The sequence below is a fragment of the Tauraco erythrolophus genome, chromosome Z (assembly GCF_009769465.1).
Source record: "Tauraco erythrolophus isolate bTauEry1 chromosome Z, bTauEry1.pri, whole genome shotgun sequence".
Lineage (NCBI taxonomy): Eukaryota > Metazoa > Chordata > Aves > Musophagiformes > Musophagidae > Tauraco > Tauraco erythrolophus.
Genome location: NC_141496.1, coordinates 83143187 through 83164277, shown reverse-complemented (window position 1 = coordinate 83164277; position 21091 = coordinate 83143187). Strand labels below are relative to the sequence as shown.

The 21091-nt window shown below is 41.5% G+C and overlaps 1 protein-coding gene across 1 annotated transcript; it reads left to right on the top strand.

Moving 5' to 3' along the window:
* Positions 1-208: 208 nt before the first annotated feature.
* On the top strand, positions 209-20710 carry ABHD17B (abhydrolase domain containing 17B, depalmitoylase). Its single transcript, XM_086629416.1, has 4 exons — positions 209-242; positions 7889-8363; positions 18100-18279; positions 19176-20710. The coding sequence occupies exons 2-4, from the start codon at positions 7897-7899 to the stop codon at positions 19393-19395; spliced, it is 867 nt and encodes a 288-aa protein (XP_086485542.1). The 5' UTR covers positions 209-242; positions 7889-7896; the 3' UTR covers positions 19396-20710.
* The last annotated feature ends 381 nt before the right edge of the window (positions 20711-21091 follow it).

The window sequence follows — 21091 nt, the reverse complement described above, 5'->3', positions numbered from 1 at the left end:
AGGCCGGCGCTGCTCCCCTAGGCCGTGCGGAGAGCAGCTCTCGAGGGACGGCGCGTTCCCTGCCGCCGAGCGCGGCCGCGGAGCTGCGGGCGCCAGCCGGGGCGCTGACAGCCGCCTGCCGCCGCGCCGTTACTCAGCACAACCGGCACCGCTCCCCACGCCGGCCCGGCCTCCGAGCGGCGGCGGCGGCTGGGAAAGCGCGGGGCCGCGCGCGCCGCCGCCGAGCGCAGCGCCAGGCGCAGGTACGGGCTCTCCTTCCGCCGGCAGGGGCCGGGCCGGGGGGGGCGCCGGGAGGGGCGAGTTGCGGTGAGGGGATGGCGGGAGCAGCCGGGGCAGCCCCGGCGCGGTGCCGGCGGCGGGGCTGCCGTTGGAGGATCCGCTTCCAAGGCGCGGCGGCCGCTGGGCAGGTCCGGGCGTTTCTCTTCCCTTCCCTTCTCGGCTATCCGCCGTCCTTCTCCCGCCGTCTGAGGCAGCCGTGCGGCAGCCCCCCTTCCGCGGCTGTGGCGTGGGGCGGGAGGAAGGGCCGCGGCGGGCACCGGCGGTTCGCCGCTCCGACCCGAGCCGCGTCCCGGCTGTGGGCCCTGCCGCCCTCGGTGCCCCCAGCGCCGGGCGGAGGGGGGGGCGGGGGAGAGACGGGTGTCGCCCGGCCCGGAGGGGCCCGGGGTGCTGCGGGCCGCCTGGCCGGGGGCTCCCGCCTGTGGGGTCTTGGTGTAGGCGCCTTTGTTGGGGAAGCCGGTTTAGAAGCGCTGGCTTTCTAAACGCTTGTGAAATTCTGGGGTGTAGCGGGTGCCAGTGGTGCCTCCGTGTCCGTCGCGCTGGCTTCTTGGACACAGGCACCTGAGGAGTTCGTCTCGTGCGCGCCAGCCTGATTTTGCGCGTTTCTTCAGCTTCGGCCGTCGGTGGTGGGAGTGACCCCGGCCCTAAAATTGCCCTCGGGCATTGCTAATTTAAAAGCGTAAGGTATTTGGCCAGAAGGTAGCTAGAAGAAGGCGCGGTTGCCCAAACTAAAACGGTACCGTCGGAGCGCGGAGGGGTTTGAAAAGCGTCGCTTCTTACGGGCTACTGACCGGCTGGTGCAGGGAAGCGCCAGGCTGGTGTGGCTGGGAGACAGCGGAGGCTTCAGCCCCTGCCAGCGTGCAGATGGCTCCAGCAGAGCTGCTCCGTGGTGCGCAGCCTTTCTCGGAGCGTGCAAAACGTTATGTAACCCGGCTCAATCCTACAGCTGTCCATCTGGGATCTTTAGAGGGTGGGTTTGTTCTTTGGGTGAGAAGGAATGGCTGGGTTTTCTCTCGGTGTTTCCTGTATTCCCTTTTCTTTTTTCGGCTGTGCCATCGGGTTTGAGGTGTACAAAACAACCAGCAGAAGAACAATGTCTCTATATACAAGTTAAGCTTTATGATTTTGTTAGAATTTGTGAGAATAGTAAAGCTGTTTATTTGTTTTAAATCAAACTAACCAAAATGAAGTTTTGGTCCTGTCAGGCTTCTCTGTTTTTATGTAGCTGGTTTTGTTCTTTGAAAGCTGCCTTGAAAAGTTACTTCATGCTGTTTCTTACTATGCTTTTTTTCATTGCTGAGTAGACTTCTTCTGTGTTCTCTTCTGGACCTACCATGTGTGTTCTTTCTTAACAATTCTGTAAGTTTAATCCTTTTATATAATACTTAATCAGACACAGATTTCCCCCCCCCCCCCCCCCCAAATATTTTGGTATAACTGTTGAAGTAGTTGGAAGATGTTCCTACCCTTCTGTTCCATTTTTAATATAACGCAGATGCTGAAATAAATGTGAGTGCTTCAGTGGTGGCCTGAACTCAAGTTTTCATTGCATTGTATTCCATGAAAGGGTGAGGGAAACTGGAGTTTCTTGTTTCAGCACTATATAATGAAAAATGATGATTTAAAAAAAAAAACCCACACAAAACAACCAAACAAAAAAAAAAACCCAACAACTTGAATATCTTACCTGTTACACTTAAGAGCACTACTAAAATTTACAAACTAGCAGCTGTATTTACGAGTTTGGCTTTGTTCTTTTAAATGGTTCCTGTGAAATAGGTAATTTAATTTAAATACACAATTAGAGTAATTTATATTTAACGTAAATATAAGATTTCTAGATATGTTTGCAAGGGTTGGGCTTTTAAGGCTAATATGTAGTGGAGTACTTAAAGATTTGAATAATAGGAGCCACTCACATGTTGTAATTTGTAGAGGGAGGAGGACGGGAATAATTGCTTATTTGAAAGAGCTATGTTTGTGTTATCCTAGGAATCACAAGATAAATATTTGAGGTGTTCTTTCAGATTAGATAGACTTCCTCCCCCCCTTCTGTCAGCCCTAACGAAAAGTTTAATTGCCAAAGAATGCATTGAAATTATTGCCTGTGGGTAGTTTTGCATGTGTCATTTTCTATGTTATGTTCCTATTCATAAGAGAGTTAGAGATAAATTTGATAAAATGATCTCGCTTTCCTTTTAAAAGCTATCCCAGAAGGGATGGGTGATGCCACTTGGGTCTCTTTTGGTTTTTTAGCCTTTCTTGGTGCAATAGTTGAAATTTATCATTTTTCCACAGTTTCTTGCACAGAATTTTCCTACTTAATTTGTATGAAAAATACAGTATAATTTTAAAGATATATGTATTGGTCTTATATCCTTTTTGTTGTTAGCAGTTTTACCAGCATTGGGAACCGTGTTTGCAGGACAGTGCTGGCTTCTTTATTAATACTGAAATGACAGATAGAAGGTGAAATAGTTACGTTGTTGGGATCTGTTTGACGATGCTACTATGATGAGCACAGAGATTTACATGATACACACTCAGAAGGGGTTAGACTATCACTTAAGTTACACATCACAAATCATAGGCAAATGAGTCCCATTATTCATCTGTACTCGTGGAACTGTGTGCTGAAGGTAATTTGTGGTCAGTGTTGGTTTTGCCCTGGTTTCAGTAAGAGTCCAGGTAAAGCATACGTCAAGCCCATTTGTTATTAGAGTGATTTTTTTTTTTTTAATGATATGATACTTTTGATACCTTGTTAATTTTTCATATTTTTTTATTTTAGACTTAATAAAATAATCGGTCTCTTAAGACCATTGGTCTCCAAAGCTTTCACCAAGGCTGGGTGATGCTAAATGAAGTAGGTTTTGTGACTTGTCTTTAAATTTTTACCATAATAATTTCTGGCTGGGTTGAATGTTAGGAAATCATGTTTCATGTTTTCCAACATCAAGGACATTAAAAAAAAAAACAAACACGAGGGGTAGGTAACATTAAGTTTAATCCCTCGTGGAAGTGTCTGAGCAGTATACCTTTTGAGGACAGACAATGCCTGTTTAGTTGAAGTTAAATTATGACATCTGGTGGATAACTACTAGGCTGAAATGCTGATTCAGTTGAACTTTTAAGCAGTGATATCAGAATTACTCTATACACCCTGGGGACTCTCTCACATCCTGGTTCCATTCCAGATCCGGAGGTTAAGAGCACACTCATGTGAATACAATGAATGACAAACCAGTTCCAGCATAATGGAAACATTGTTTGCATTTAGTTGAAGGTGTCCTCCCGAGGAAGTTCAGTAGGTGTTTTGTGTCAGATTTGTTCAGTTAGTGATGCTAGGGATCTGCTGTTTTTCTTGGGCCTTCCGAGTGAAGAAATTAGCAAGTATTTGTTTTAAAGAAATGAGGGTTTGATAGTCATGATTTAGATGACGAACAACTCTGGAATCAGAATTTTTAGTTTCAGTAGACAGAGTTTCCATTGGATTAAGTAGATGTTATATAAAGTCTACATTACTGTATAGTGTAGGGGATAAATAATACTTTAGCCATGGTCTTCAGCATAAGTCATTTGCCATATGTGGCAACAGCCCATTTTTAGCACATTTAAGCTATCTTGGGGCACACTCCCACCTCAGCTGATTAACTGTAGTTACTGCAGTGCTGCCCTGTGTGTGAATTCCACAGGCCAGCTTCCAGTCTCCTGAAACAGCTTTGACAAATTGCAGATATTTTCTGAGTGAGATCGTATTTGTGGTGTTGCTGGGCTGTTTGTAGTTGTAACTACTGTAAACTTCTGGTTTAATTCTTTCTGACAAGTGCATGGAGAAGGAAGTAAGAAATTCTGTAGGTATTGTTGTACACTGGAATAGAGTGCAATCCGCTGTTCCTGGCCAGAACAGGGTATTTATACATCACTTTTTGAGTTACATAGTCTTCTAAATTTTTCACATTAAAAAAATAATTATTTTTTTTCCCCCAAATAGAATAAATTAGTATCTAGCTTTAGCCTTCAGCGCCTCTGAAAATGTGGGCGGAGGGTTGGAACTAGATGATCTTTGTGGTCCCTTTCAACCCAAACCATTCTGTGATTCTGTGAAAGCTTACTTGCAACGTATCGGTTTAATAGTTTCTGATAGAGATAGAAGTGTGGTTGAACAGTGGGTCATAAGCACTTCTTGGAAAAAAAAAGAAATCAAAACCAAACATGTTGAGGCTTCACAGTAGTTTCTCTAGACTGTGAACATGAACTTTCTAAGTAGAGGTGAAAGAAGTGGCTCCTTTGGTGCTCACAGCTCTAAGAGAAGTACAGAAGAAAGTACTGAGTTTTTCCTGTGCAAAAGGCAGCCCAAGCCTTTTGCCAGTGCCTAGACCTCTTCTGTAGACCTCTTTCACTTCTTGTCCTGACTTGCAGGTTGAAATTAATGTCCAGATAATCTCACCTGACAGGGAACAGATGAGCTATTCCAAATTTGAGTGACTCTTTGTGCTGATGTCATAAATACCTGAGTTTGTTTTCTTCTTTATCTGGGAGAAATATGGTCATTTATTCAAGATCTTCATTTAAGAGACTGTCTAGCTTTTTATGACAGGTGATCAGTACATCCTTCCTGCCGTCTCCATTAAATTGGTAGTGTTGGTGTTGTGGTTTTAGGCTGATCCAGCAACTAAAACTCACACAGTCGCTCCTTCTCCAATAAAGTGCAGAGGAGAAAAATATAATAAAGGGACTAGGGGTTGAGACAAGAACAGAGAGAGCACCCACCAGCCATGGTCCCGGGCAAAACAGACTTGGCTTTCTTAAAGCAAAACAGTTTATTGACGGTTACTTAAAAGGACAAAGGGAAACAAAACCGGTTACTTGAGACGATAAAAAGAAACAAAGCCAGATCTTAAAACCAACACCTTCCTTCCCCCATCCCCTTTCCTTTTCCTCCCGGCTCTACCTCCTCCCCCCAGCGGCGCAGGGGGCAGGGACGGGGGGAGTGCAGGTCAGTTCATTCCGTGCTGTTACTGCTGCTTCTTTCTTAAAGGAGGAGGAGTCCTTACACCCTTTTCCCCTGCTCCAGTGGATCCCCTACTCACAAGGAAAAATCTACAAACTTCTCCAGCGTCAGTCCAGCCGACAGGAAGCAATTCTTCCCCATCAGATTGCCCCCAGTGTGGGCTTTACCACAGTCTCGGATTCTTAGGGAGTTGTAGCCACTCGCTCTGGCGTGGGTCGTCACGCAGACTCCAGATGCCTCTCTGCCTTGTTGTGTGTCCCAACACGACCATCCTTAGGCTCAGGCATCTTCTCCCCACGGGCTGCGAGCAGGTCTCTACTCCACCAAGGTCGTCCTGGTTGCAGGAGGCCGCCTGCCATCTCGCCACCAGCTGCAGGGGATACTCAGCTCCGGCACACCTCCTCCCGCTCCATCCTCACTGACCTGGTGTCGATGCAGCTGTTTCTCTCAGATCTCAGTCCTCTCCGGGTGAACTCAGCCCAGTGGGCACCCCGGGAGTGGGGCGCTCCCCAAGTTCCCCAGCCGGCTCCGCTGCCACCATCCTCAGTGGGCGGTGCCGGCCTGACGCAGGCAGCCGCCTGGCCGGGAGCCAGGGAGTGGGGGCAGTGCCCTCCTCCCTTCTGTCCTCGCTCCTGGGCAAAGCACCTTTTCTGGTTCCTTTTTCCTGACTTAAATAGGGCAATTCGCAGAGGTGGTGACTGGCTCAACCCCGAGGGGGATGGGAGTCTGATCTGGTGGCCAGAACCAAGTCTAACCCGGTTCCAAAACCAGGGGGGTCACAGGGAGCAAAGCCCCTCTCCTGCCACCAGAACCCCCACCCCCCCCACATCAAACCATGACAGTTGGTCACCTGTATCTAAGAATCTGTGATTTCCCTCTATTTTGAAGAAAACTAGAGGCTTAGGGTGAAAGCACTTGGCTGTAGCAGCCTTGGCCAAAAAATGGGGGTTTGTGCCCTGCAAAGAGGAGGAGTATTCCAAGAATGCTCCTGCTGTTAATCAGAGTGTCTTGCTGTGCCTGTGTTTCTGACTCTACAAGTATACTGTTATGTGACATTGTGTACAGTATGCATTCGTGCTCTACCACAGGGAAGAGACATTCATGCGTCCAAAATACAAATAGTTGTTCTGTGTTCTATATTCAGCAGTTCCTACAGTGGTGTCCTCGATGTTTTCCTACAGAGAAATCTGTACAGGCATGAAAACTATGCTTGTATACAAGTTAGAACACAAACTTTGAAATATGATCTAAATGTTGCCCAGTGTTATAGTTAGCAGAAAGATTTTGGTTTTGGATTACTCAGGTATTTCTGAAATGGCGTGGGACTGCGGACATCAGAAATCAGCTTGTTTTGTTCCCATTTGTGAACCTGGATCTAGCAGTCAAAGCTGGTGCATGGAACTGTAAGAGTATTACTGTTCCCAGTGACCTGGCAGGAACTGAGCTTAAGAGCTGTAGGTAGATTTGCGATGGAAAAGTTGTTTAACTTGAGATGAAATGTCAGGTGCCTTGACACAAGGAAGGTAGTGTGAATGCTTGTCTGAGGTTGTGCTGGTTTCCAGCATGGCTCTTAGCAGATTTCATTGCTCTTCTTGTCTCTGAGAAAAAATATTGTCACAACAGAGGATTGGGATTTTTTCCCCTCTCCCTTCTCCCTGCTGTAAATTAAGAGGACACAGTGCCTGCTTTTCAGGGCAACTGTGTCTTTACCTAGCTTGTTTTAGGTGTATGTGTGTTTACTTTTTTTTTTCTTCCTCTACTCTGTTAACCAATGCTTTGAGTTGGTAGTATAGTTTATATTGATTTGCTGACTATCTGTGATAGAATGTTTGGTTTAGGATGCTTTTGTTAAAGCACAGAATAAAAATAAATAGACATATCATCAATATAATCCCAATTCCTATGTGTAATACAGGAAACCTTAGCTACTAATTTCTTTGAAGGGTTTGGAAACATTTATGTCAACCTGTATGTGGAGCAAGGAAGAGTTTATGGCTGGATTTTAGTGTCCTGAAGGTCTACAGTGTTTGCTAAGCCTGCAGAAAGATCTCGTTTTGCCTTTTAAGTTTTGACATTCACGTACCTTTCATATTGCTGATACTGCTGGCAGGAGCCCATAACTCATGGCTGTGATATGTATTCCCTGTATATAGGAAACACTGTAGTGATGTTTGGCTGCAGACATCTGCATAACATTGGTAGCCTGCAAACACTGCAACATATTTTAGTTATTCTTTGTATGTATTTGTCAATGGATGAACACTTCTCTTAATGGCTTAAGATGAGGGACTTTCATTTCCTCCAAAGAAACTCTAAAACTCATGCTTGTTCTTTCCCTTAATTTTAATGTCTGGCAGGACTTTCGAGTTACCACTTTCCTTTAATAATGCGTTCATTCTAAAGTACCTAATAATATGAAATAAGATGTTATATAGAAATTTATATTTATATTTAAATCCATGTTTTGTTAAATGTCTCCACTAAAATTATGTGTTATTTTCTACAGAGGTTAAGTTTACAATTTCCATGAGATTTTTTTCTTTTTTTTTATATAGGATTGTAACTAGAAACTGATACCATTCTCTCTTCCTGTTTCAGACTAGAAGATGAATAATCTTTCCTTTAGTGAACTGTGTTGCCTGTTCTGTTGTCCACCATGCCCGGGGAAAATTGCCTCCAAACTGGCATTCTTACCTCCTGATCCCACGTACACACTGATGTGTGATGAGAGTGGTAGTCGCTGGACTTTGCACCTTTCAGAGCGAGCAGACTGGCAATATTCTTCTAGAGAAAAAGATGCCATTGAGTGCTTCATGGCTAGAACAAGTAAAGGTAACAGGATTGCCTGTATGTTTGTGCGTTGCTCGCCTAACGCCAAGTACACTTTGCTCTTCTCACACGGAAATGCTGTTGACTTAGGTCAGATGAGTAGCTTTTACATAGGACTGGGTTCACGGATTAATTGCAACATATTCTCATATGATTATTCTGGATATGGTGCAAGTTCTGGGAAGCCGACAGAGAAGAATCTGTATGCTGACATTGATGCTGCTTGGGTGGCTCTTAGGACAAGGTAAGACACTAGTTGCCGTTTTTCTTTTGCAGAGTGCTTTGCAAATGGTTGTACTTAATCTGCATTGCTGGTTTAAAGAGAAATGCTGTATTTTAGGGTTAATTGATTCATATCCAAGCTGATTCATGGTGCCTCATGCTGAAGGCATTGTTAGTGTTGAGCAGATCAGTATATAGTACTGATACGCTAGAAAAATTGACGTGGGATGAAATTTAATAATGTGTGTTTCAGTCTTGAATGGTTAGGAGATAATACTTATTGTCACAGTTTGGGATCTTCTCAGCTGAAAATCCAAGAAGATGCAAAAAACCTATAATAATTGATTCGCCAGTAACTGAGCCCCTGGTGTGATGTGGGTGAGAGAAAATGCAGGTCGGTTTTTCAGATAGTTCTGTCAACTACTTTTTTTGTAGGGAGGGGCAGTGGAAAAGCTGTTATAGGAGAACACAGTGAGACTGTTTGGGTTTCTGTGTGCTATTCAGACCACCTTAGTTTCAGAGTTCAAATGAGCAGCTACAGCATTTCTGAGGATAGCTTTCTATATAAAATAAAAAGATGTTTTTATCTTAGCGAAATGTGATGTGTGGGAGAGGCCGCAATTGATCTGTGTAAATATATTATGGTATGAATAAAAAACGGGAATTTGAATCAATGGTGTTAGGTCAAATAGATTGAAACTGGACAAGTTAAAAATGCAAATTAGAAGGGTGTTGTTTCAGCAACTTCTGTGTTCTAAGCCGTTGGTTTTAGGGAGATGAAATAGTAAGATGAGAGACTCTGAAGTTCAGACGTTCTCTGGTATAGGTAAGAATCCCAGGCACCAAATAAACGCAGCACTGAATACCCACGTCTTAAACTTGAGAGCATTTTTCATCGCGGTTTGTTTCATTTAGAGCGGTATTCTTGTGTTACAAGTACCCAAACTACAAAAAGATTGCTTGTTAAAATACTATGCGATCGTAAGAATAGGTGTTCACCAAAAAAATGCCCATTATATTGTGTATTTTTGCACCAAAAAGCTGTGAAAAACAGAATTTAATGTAGAGCAGCATGTTACAGTTCAATCATTGCAACTTGAGCGTACTGTTTAATAATACAGTATCAGGGATGTGACGTAGTATAAGGGCATGTGTAAAGACTCTCTAAATCCTGGAGCCTGGTAGTTGTCACAGTGAATTTAGAGCTTGGTCAGAGTAATATCAACTATTTTCCTATTACTTCGGAGCGAATTATCCCTCTTCAGTGTTTTAAATACACATATTGTCTTGCATTTCTTTTACATTATTGCAAAGTTGTGATACTGCTTTTTAAAGAAGCATATTTTATTCATATATTAAAGTAGGGGAATGCTTATTATCATAAACCTCACATAACCACAGGAGGCAGGTATTCAGTCTCATATATTCAGAAACATGCGTAGCGTGTGGTTAGATTAGGTTTTGGCAGTTCTTTGGATTACAGTGGAAAGTTGAGATATAACTAGACATCCGTTCTGTAAGCTAAGAGCTGCAACAGGTGCACTGGTGACCGTGGTCTGTAGCTGATAAGTGGTCTGGAAGGCAGCAACTTGATGAAATGCCCAGTGGCATTAACCGAAAACACAGTATGGTTTGTGAACAGTGTGGAAGACAATCTGAATTGTTTAAACGTACCAGAAAATGGAAGAGACCTAGGTGGTGGAACTTGGTTTGTCCATTTACAGGCTCTGTTTTAGGAACTGATTCATAATTACTGTCTTTTCCTCCTCTTGATGAATTTCTGATTGAAAAGCTAGAATTTCTGTCTGAAAACCTAAAAGGAAATGCGATTGCAACTTGAATTGTCTTCTTCATTCTTGAACATGCATGGTGTACCTTCCCCAATCAAGTAAGATTGTTCATTATAATATCCTATCTGAACATGCCCTTTGCTGGACAGACATCACTGGAAGGAACTCTAAATATGTGCTCCATCTATCTGCTCTTCCCTCTTCCATTCAGGAATGACCACACTTCAGTCCCGTTTGCTGTTTGCATTTTGGAGTTTTTGTGTCAAAACCTCTTCAGAATACGTAATTCTGTAGAGTGTGTAACACTTGGACTGGTTTGCCCAACTAGTGGACCTCACAAACATGAACTGAATTTTTTTCGCTGCTTAAAAAGTGGTTGGTGTTACTAGTTTCCCCTGTGGTACTTTAAACAACTTTCCAGTTGGCGGACCTGGTCTTGTCCTTGTATCTGAATGCTGGATATAGCAGGGAGAAGTTCAGCACATGACGCTGGCTATCCTGGCTCACACAGTTTGGTTATCAGTCCATGGTATTCTCTTGAGCCCTGAGACAGTGCCCAGCTGTGTTTAAATACGTGATGAATATCTGGACTAGAATGGAGCCTTTGAGCATTTGCTGCAGCATTGATTCACTTTTCTCGCATAGCCTGTTCTGTCAGCGTTACACTGGCACCGTCTTTAACGTTTTATAATGCGTGTGTTCTGCAAAAACAAATTGATTCAGTGGATTGTTTGCAGGATAAATGTATGTATAGCTCTAACTCCTTTGAAATTCATGTTGATGGGATGAGCGAAGAAAGGGATCCTAGGCTTTTAAACTGTGCCTTACAGATTGTGATGGGAGGAAGAAAAGAATCATAGAATCATAGAATGGTTTGGGTTGGAAGAGACCTCAAAGAGCATCTAGTTCCAACCCCCCTGCCATGGGCAGGAACACCCTCCACTACACCAGGTTGCCCAAAGCCTCATCCAACCTGGCCTTGAACACTTCCAGGGATGGGGCATCCACAACTTCTCTGGGCAACCTGTTCCAGTGCCTCACCACCCTCTGAGTGAAAAATTTCTTCCTTATATCTAATCTAAATCTCCCCTCTTTCAGTTTAAATCCATTGCCCCTTGTCCTGTCACTACATGCCCTTGTAAAAAGTCCCTCTCCTGCTTTCCTGTAGGCCCCCTTTAAGTACTGCAAGGCTGCAATAAGATCACCCTGAAGCCTTCTCTTCTTCAGGCTGAACAGCCCCAACTCTCTCAGCCTGTCTTCCTAGGAGAGATGCTCCAGCCCTCGGATCATCTTCGTGGCCTCCTCTGGACCCCCTCCAGCATCTCCGTGTTCTTCTTGTGTTGGGGACTCCAGAGCTGAACACAGTATTCCAGGTGGGATCTCAGGAGAGCAGAGTAGAGGGGCAGAATCACCTCCCTTGACCTGCTGGCCACGCTTCTTTGGATGCAGCCCAGGATACAGCTGGCTTTCAGAAAAAGAATGGAGAAATTATCTTTGTTGGAGGTTGGTCCCAGCCACCCCCAGCTCCCTGCATTCCCTGTTCTGAGAAGTGAAATCATGGAAGCCAGCATTACAAGGTGTTTCTGGGATAATTGAAATGGTGATGTGGACTTCCCTCTGCAGCCAACACAGCTGCTTGTGGTGGAGATGTGTTAGTGTGTTAAGTTTTGTATCTTGGAAGGACAATCCAGATGGTCATCTGTAAATTGGTATAACCATCCAGTGGGGACTGGACATGTAGGGGGAAATAGTCTGGAACTAGTATTGAGAGTGATGGTGACATTGGTCCAACACCATTTTGTTAAAAGTGGTTGCCATAAGTGTGTGCGAATATTATCATTCATGTAAATGAATACAAAAAGCTAATTTGGCAGCAGATCAGAAGGAATAAACAGCGATGCAGATTCTGAATTGTGTCCCTATTCTTTACCTGCTTTGAGTGTTTTAATAGGAAGCAGTAGCATTCCATGTGGATGCTGAGTGTGGAAGAAGGCGAGGTGATTCACTGCCATCATGTTTGGGAAAGTTGCACATCATTGCATATTCATGTGCATGGGACTATATAAAAGCTGCAAGTGAGGACATTCTTCTTCTGACTGTCATAGGTACAAAGTGTTGAAATGCCAGGAGTCGTTTTGGGATACGCCTATTTTCTACTGTCCTGGTGTCTGAAGGCCTTTGATGACACCCTAGCAAGGGTGGAAAGGTTTAACCAGTCCCGGGCAAATGCAGGGCAAGTGGCGCTCATGCAGGAACCCGAAGACTTGCTGTGGAGTTGCCTCATGACCAGATTTACCTTTAAGAAGCCAAACAGCCTTTTCATTGTTGCTTATCATGGACTGTATAATAATTAAGATATTGAAGGGTAAATCTCACCATCAGACCGAAGTGTCAAAGTGGACATCATGTACATAATTTGAACAGCCAAAAGTAGGAATAATATCAAATCTATTTGGATGTTGACCCAAATTCTTTTGAGAACTCACAAATTAAGTCTTTTTTTTCTTTTCGTACCAAAGTAGGGGTTTTATTTACTAGAAGATGAGATGCCTTAACTGGGAATATTTGGAAAGAAGTTGAGCTTTTATTTAAATAGGGGAAAAGTAGCTCAATTCATCATGAAGAGAAATCTTTCCAGTAGAACAAATGTACATTAGCACTGTAAGATTTAGAAAACACCGAACCATCATGAGAGGCGCAGAGGAGGTGCAGTTTGTTGGTTACTACACGCGTGGGCAACGGGCTTGCCTCTCACAAAACGTAGTTTACTTTTTCTTCTAGCAATGTTACGTGTTGTATGTATGCACAAGAAGGGGAATGTGCATCCGAGTTGAGGAAGAGCTGTACGCTCATGAATTTTATTTGTGGTGTGGAATGTTGATAGTTAAAGGTGTGGAGAACATTCATGCCCTTCATGTTCTGCAATTTGCAGACGCAGTTTTGTGTGTTATGTGCACGATGACGAAAGGTTCTGAAATGTGCATTGAAAATTCCCTCAGGATGTTGCCCCTTGCTGGTTGTGCCCCAAGCACTGCTGTCAGTTAGTTAAATGTGTGTGTTGCAATAGCTTCACGAACAGTAGCCTCTCCAGAGCATCTGTTGCACCTCTTGGTTAGTGTGAGCCTGAGGGGTAATATTGAAAATTTACCTTTCTAGGGTTGATTTTACCAAAACTTTATTATTGTGACGTGAGCAGGTCTTCTAGATTAATAGCAGCAGTTCAGAAGTAAAAAGATAGATTGTTTTCTGTCTCCCTTAAGTATATCAAGGGCAAAACAGCAGGTACTTTAAGAGTCTGGAAGTATAGTGTGGTAATTTCAGCTGGTATTTGGTTGTTAGAGGTAACTGAAGTGTTTAAAAAAAACCCAAACAGACAAACAAACAAAAAAAACGCCAACCAAACCCCACTTCTTACAGCCAGAATGCATTTTGTAGTTTTCATATTGCACGATGTGGTAATGTGATATATATCGAATGAAAGTATATAATGTGATGAATATCCAATGTAACTGATGTATGACGTGTATCTAATTACAGTGTTCAAGGTAAGGTCAAACAGGGTTTGAGCAACCTGATTTAGTAAAATATGTCCCTGCCTATGATGTGGGGCTGGACTAGATCATCTTCCAACCCAAACTGTGCTGTGATTTTATGAAAAGAGAAAAAAGAGGAAGGAAGGGCAGAGAAGACATGTACCACCGCTAAGACAAGTGTTTAATAAAGTGCAGAAAAGGTCTTGTTACAGAAATATAAAGGAAGCAGTGAAAGAGTTTCTGCTGCAGCGCATGCAAAGTTTGTCTCAGGGAAAAAAAAAAATTTGTTGCTGTTTAGCAGTTCTTTTCCTGCCAAAGGCTGAAGAGATCAGGCAGGGGTGTTCAGGGTTGCCTCTCTTACAAGAGACTATCTATTATCTGATCAGCATGTGCTAGGCTCGCAGAAAAGGACAGTGACTTCATTAGCTGCCCCGTGTTAGCTTGGACCCTGATTCTAGGGAGTGGTCTGGTGGTACAGTTACAACAGCTTATTGCCTTGCTCCTTCCTTTAACCCACCAGTGGTGTGCCATTTCTTGCCTGGCCCTGAAGACAGCCAACACAAAGGAGCAGAAAAGTAGATGCTTCCCTACTCCCAGAAGAGATTAATTTAGTTTCCTGAACTAGTTGGTGAAGCCCAATGAGGGGCAGCATGTGGCTGAAGATGAAAATAAGGAAGTGATTCTCTTCTGTTTGGCGACAGCTTAGCTCCATAATGATACTGACCTGTACCTTTGATGAGGTAACAGGGCGGAAGTTGGTGAGTGCTCAGACACTCTGTGTGGATGCTACCAAGCTTATGGCAGCAGAGGTACGTTTAGTTCTGTGAAAAAAATGCTCTTCAAGTTCCATGTGCTTTCCAGGCAGGTAGGCCTTAGATGCATGAACATAAAGGGTGAATTGGATGTGGAAAGGAATTGAAGTCTCAGTTACTGTGGGAAAGGGAAAAATATTGTGGGCAGCCTTTAAACTGCTGATGTGCGGAAACAGACTCCACAACTTGGAAAGTTGTAAAGTAGGTATGTTTATTGCAGCGCTGGGTGCACGGGGGATCGCTCCACCACAAACGTGCACACCCGCCGTAGCAGTTTTCTTGTATTTATACAGACATACGCATCACCCCCTCCCCCAAAAGGTCAGTCTCTCCCAGGAGATCATTTCCATAGCCCCCGCCTCAGGATCCGCCTCAGGCTTCTCCTTGACACGCCTCCTGGTGGTTGTGGGCAGGGGTCTTTGGGATGAAGGCCGTAGGTCTTCCTCGCTGTGTGTTTTCACTTCTTCCCTAAAACTATAAAACTCTTGTTTTGGCTGGGCCTGTAGAGCCAAACCGTTTCCCTGGCCTTGAGTGGACACCTGGTTGTCTCCTACTTGTTATTGCTTGAAGACAAATGTTAGTTCTCATCAGTCCTTATCTCTACTCTTTGTCTGTTTTTCTCCCTATGGGTCACGAGTTACAACCTTGCCATCATTTATTCTGTCTCTCTTACTGGCCTTCTTTTCGGGTAGTTAGTTTTTCAAAGCAGGGATTAGTATTTGATAACTTCTAGCAATTCACAGAGCTATTTCACAGAGCTATGTATTTCCCAGAGTCTTATGCCGTCTTATGCCTATTCTTATACTTATCCATAGAAATAATAGCTAATATAGTCTTATGTAGTCTTATGCCTACTCCTATACCTATCCCCGTATCACTGCGATAAAAATCTATCTGAATTTTAGGCCAGATTCAGTCCAGAATAATGTGTCCCTGAGGAAGAGTGCTTTCGCTGAGAAGGTACATCTGTCTGCAGCTACTTTTAACATTTCGTTCCAAGGTCCCCTATGGTGATTACGGCTTAAAAAACAAACATAGAAACCCCCACCATTACCACCACCACCAGACTTGAAGACCTGTCTATTCTGACTCGTCATCTGAGATGACTTGAGTAGGCAATAGTGTTTACATTACTCCTATGATCACATAATGAGCTTTTGAAAATATCAACAGTTTTTGCAGCATGTGTGTGACCTCTTGTCACCAGAACAGCTACTTACAGCATAAGCTTTAACTGTCACGTTCCTCCTTCTCAGGATGCCCTGTAGTTGTAAGACACCGATTAAGAGAACAGTGTTACTGACACTTTTTGTCTTGATCTGACACTTTCTCGTTTGGGAGACCAGGTGTGTAGACAACTAATAATTTTCTACCAAACTTCTTGGAGTTTACCTGGAGTTTACAGGACTGTCAAAAGGAGGAGGAGATGAATTTTATGACTTGGAAACTTGCCAACAGTTATCTTTTCAAGAATTTTTCCATTTTAGATTGGATAGTGATACTTTTGGGAGAGAGGAACTGAGGAACAGTAGGCTCTTCATTTTTCCTGAACTTTGCAGAAGCCTGTTCAAGAGAAGAGGGAAGACTGGAGAGAGACGCAGCAGAAGCTGTTCTTTGGTTTCTAAGCTTTTTTTTTGTGTTTGTTTTTTTTTGTTTGCTTGTTTGTTTGTGTGGGTGTTTTTTTTTTCCTAAGTTAGAATATTTGAAAGTCTGACTATGAACCATCACTCGTGGTGACTTGACACACTATTTTAGTTTCCAGACTGCAAAACAAGTAGTTTTTCTTGGGTGCTGCGAAGGCGATTTATTTAGCTGTGATGGAGAAAGGATTACTTTAATCCAAATATAGTGAATGCTTTTCTTGGATTACTTTTTATAGCTAATATTTAGCTATCTTTAGGCTTTAAGGGTTTGGATCAAAAAATAGGGGGAAGAATAATGAGAAAGAGGATAATATATGCTCCAAAATATACTTTTAAGTTTTGCTTTAAATTTCGGTGCAGTGGCTTGCCTCTCGTAAAACTCAATACCCAAGGAAATGTGAGTGCGATAATTCACAAGGCTTTTTATTTGAGAACTATGTTATGTCATAACATGCTGTTCAAACTCCATACTGTTCTAATGATGTAAAGTATTGGGTATTAATGTGAATTTTGTTCAGATTATATGAAAGGGATAGAAGGCTACACTGTACTTTCAGAATGGACAAATGTGATATGGATTATTTTGAATTGGGAGATCAATTGGAAAAGGATAGGTAGTAGGCTGGTCTCAGGTGTTTCAGAAGAGATACAAAAATAGTGAAGATCTTAAAGCGTTGAAACGGAAACAAATGTAATTTATTGTATTTTTCTCTGTTGGAATTTCGAGAAAATATTTGTTAATCGGAATGTTTTGATTTTTTTATTCTCTGAGAACTGTTGTGAGGCAGAGGTCTTGCCTGTATTTCCAGGCCGATGACTGAGTCTTAGTGTTTTAGAACTCTTAATTTGATTATGATCCTAGAAACTCTTTCTAGGAAATGCTGATGATAATTAAGTAGCCGTGATACAGATGCATTCACAGAATCTATGTGTGCTAATACTTGTACAGCTTTTATGTTTCACTCTAGCAGAATGCAATTTAAATAAATAGATGAATAGTTAAATAGACAATGTTAGCTGTGAGCAGTGCATTTTACCCCCAACTTAGAAAGCTTATTGGCATGCCTAATGAATTCTGCTAGTGAAACTTTTTTGTAATACTTAAATGTGATTTTGTTTTTCTTGAAGTCTTCCTACATTATTTTTTTTAATTAACTGTTTATTACATACTGATGTAACACACAGGTCATGTGTGACTTATTGAAAAGTATTTGTGGATTTGGGGATTTTTTTTTTATTGGTTGGTAATTTCGAATGTCTTGGTACATGTGAAACACTTTTTTTCCTGATGTTCCTGATTTTGAGGCTTTTAGAGTTTACTGATTTTAGTGTTTAGTGACCTATACAGTTAGCTTACTGGGCTGTCTTAATTGTGGGTTAGATTAGGTTGGGTATTCCTCTTGCTAGCTTGCATGTCAAATCAACTGTGATAAGAAAGAAGCATCTTACATACAATGCATAATATTCTGACCACAGTCTGTGTGGACATGCTTTAGGTCCCACTGAATTGCTGGGCAATGTTACTGGTTTGCAGTTTTTATCAGGTATCAGAAGAGTAAAGCTGACCAAATTTTTGCAGATTTGACTATGCTCCACTTGATGATAACCAGAGAGCTAGTAAGGCTCTAATCAGTTTTCTGTTTTAGGTCCACTAGAGTTACTGGTAAAGGCTTTCAACTGGTATACAAGTCACAACTGCATTTACAAATCCATATTTTAAAAGATAAACCTGTATTTCAGTATCATTCAGGCATAAGGCAAAAAAAAATTTACTGGAAATACAGAGTAAACAGTTGTCCCTTTTAGTCAGGAATGTTACAGAATATACTTGCTTGTTCCTCTACCAACTACTGTTTCATAGTTTATCCTCTTCAGGACGTTTTTGTATTCAGAAGTGCTTTTTTTTTGCCTTGCTGTGTAGTTGTGGTTTTGTCTGTTTCACTTTATATTCCGCTCTTGTTAACATTTCTAATTTTCTAGGTACGGAATCCGTCCTGAAAATGTGATTATATATGGCCAGAGTATAGGAACAGTACCATCTGTGGATCTTGCTGCTAGGTATGAAAGTGCTGCTGTAATTCTTCATTCTCCACTGACCTCAGGAATGCGAGTAGCTTTTCCTGATACGAAGAAGACCTATTGCTTTGATGCATTCCCAAAGTAAGTTGTAGGATTTTTAATTCTGCATGCATTTTTCTCTATTACAGAAGTTTTAAGACTAGGGAAACAAGTAATATGGCAAATTCTCTGAAATTTCCATCAAAGGTTTAAGAAAACATTTGGAGAAAAATCAGAGTGAATAACAGTTATGAGAGAGGTTTGATTCAAAGGCATTGACAGGACTTTGTAAATCATCTGGGTTTTTTGCATCTCTGATAATTTCATTGGGTATCTCTTAAAGAAGCGATTAATATTCCTATATGTGACCCCTAATATCACTAATTCTAGCAAGCAGTTCTAGCCCAGTGAATTGTTAGTCTGAATAACTGTGGACAAAGTCTTTTGTCTATGTTTCTGTAAGTAGCAAAAACTGGAAAACTAAGTAGACCTTAACTGAAGAAAATTCCTGTCACATATTTCAGACCTGTGCCACTAGCTGGCCATTACAAACTGGTACACTTATCTCAAAGAATTACTTGTATTTTGAGCATCTAACTTAAAAGTCTTTTTTCTCCGAATAGACAGTCAAACTTTAAGTGCTAAAATTCTTTCACTTCTCACAAGTGCTTTTTTACTGAAAAACTCTGAAGTAATATTTTTCAGTCCAGTGCCTTTGATTTTTTTTGAAGTGAACATGGTAATGAATACCACTTTCAGATGGATTGCTCTGTTATTTGATCCTAAGAGTTTCCATTTCCCTTTTGAGTGGCTTTACATGTGCTACTGTAGTGACTTTCAGGATGTTGATAAGATCTAATTTTCTTACAATTTAAACAACTTCAGAATTAAATTTTTAGAACTGCAATGTGTAATTAAAAAATGAAGTTAACAATCTGGTCCTTCAAAAACATTTAATAAAGCTCACTGTGTTCATAGATATAATCTTTTTCTTACAGCATCGACAAGATTTCTAAAATAACATCTCCTGTGTTAATAATCCATGGGACTGAAGATGAAGTAATTGACTTTTCACATGGCCTAGCGTTATTTGAGCGTTGCCAGAGACCTGTAGAACCACTGTGGGTAGAAGGAGCAGGCCATAATGATGTGGAGCTCTATGGACAGTACCTTGAAAGATTGAAACAGTTTGTGTCACACGAACTGGTGAACTTGTAATTTTCTTTGTATATTTACATGCTTTTTTCATTTCACTGCATAACTGCACGCCTTGATAAATACATAACATAAAACCTGAAGGTTGTGTTTTCAAATCATCTTGGTTGCCTTCATTAAATGTACAGGTAATGATTTGTCAACATAATTAATGAAGGTTTTAATGCCAGTATTATAAACTGGAATTACATGATCATGCAGGCAAGCTTCGCAGTTCATATTACTTTGTGTGAGATTTATTTTTTCTTCTTAGATGTAAAAAAAAAAAAAAATCACAAGGAGTACTGTATGAAATGTTAATTATATAAAATCAAATGCTGTAAAAGTGTTGCCAAATGCTTTAGCATATCAAAAACAAGTTTATAAATATTTTTTAAACATCTCAAAATGTACTGTGACTTACTGTGTTGCACAGGTGTAAATTAAAAACCAGACTTCTAAGCAGTTGTTCTGTAACAATGTAATAGCCATGAAATTTGAGCAAATACTAATGTATGTAATAAAAATAGACAGTCACTGGAAATGACCTATGCCCTGTTATAGGGGGAGAGGGTCAAAATAGATCTCTTTTCCCATATTTTCGTATCTTTTCTGCTTAGTTTTACTTTAGTTGTTTTGTTCTTGTGTTGTCCCTCACTTTTCAGGTTAAACAAATTTATCCACTCATCTTCTCAGCAGTCCTAATCTTGCCAAAATAATGCTGCAAGTTACCATTGTTGTAAGGTAAATATCGTTCCCTGATTGCTACTGAGCCCACTGAGTACTTCTCTGAAACCAGTAAGACTTTAGAACCTAGGTGGCTTTGTGAACAATGCAGTTTCAAACACTGGTTGTGTAGAGATGCAATATTTCATGAGAAACAACCTGGAAGTTTATCCAACTTTGTAATACACAATTTGCAAGTTTGCAGTTGTGTGATGGGATTTACTTTGGGGTGTTTAGTGTAAAAGCCTATTGTTTTCTGAGTATTGTATGGAAATTTTACTAATCCAGCCTGGATGGGGTGGGGGGAGGGGCAAGAAGAGAATGTTGACGTTTTTCTATTAACTCATAAAATAAACTTTGTAAGTTGCCTTTCCCTTGAATGCATTTTGCTTGAATAAAACTATGAAAAATAAACTAATTATATGTAGCCTATTTGTAAACAAAGTAATATTCCAACAAGACACACTGTGCTTCTAATTTTAAGGCCTTATGTAGTTTAATTGTTCTGCTTGTTTTTTGTGATGGAGACTATTGTATACTTAAATGTAGTTTAAAGTATTGTGAAAACTTTGATTAAGATGTGCTGATTAACAGTAAATGATATTCCACACTCTTGCTGTTCTTCCTTTCTTTTTTCTGAAAAGAAGTAGCAACCGTTGCTTGTGATAGCAAAATAATAATCAGCTCCCCGTTTACTCTAGGAAATCTGATAACTGAAGCAGTAACACGTTGTTGTGAATTATTGGCACATTTCTGAATCGCCAGCTACTGTTCAGATCACCCTCTTGCCCCCATGCCTTGTCTGTCTTCCCTCTGCCGCTCAGCATACAGGTTTTCTGCTGCAGAGCTCTTAGAAACATTCTTCTGTAATTAATTCAAATTTAGCTTTCTTTGAAATCATCAGTGACTTCCTGTCTTGTGCTCTTTGGTTTGATAATAGAATACAAAGGAATTTGAGTTTATTATCAAGCAACTGGGTTCTTGTTTGTCTTTT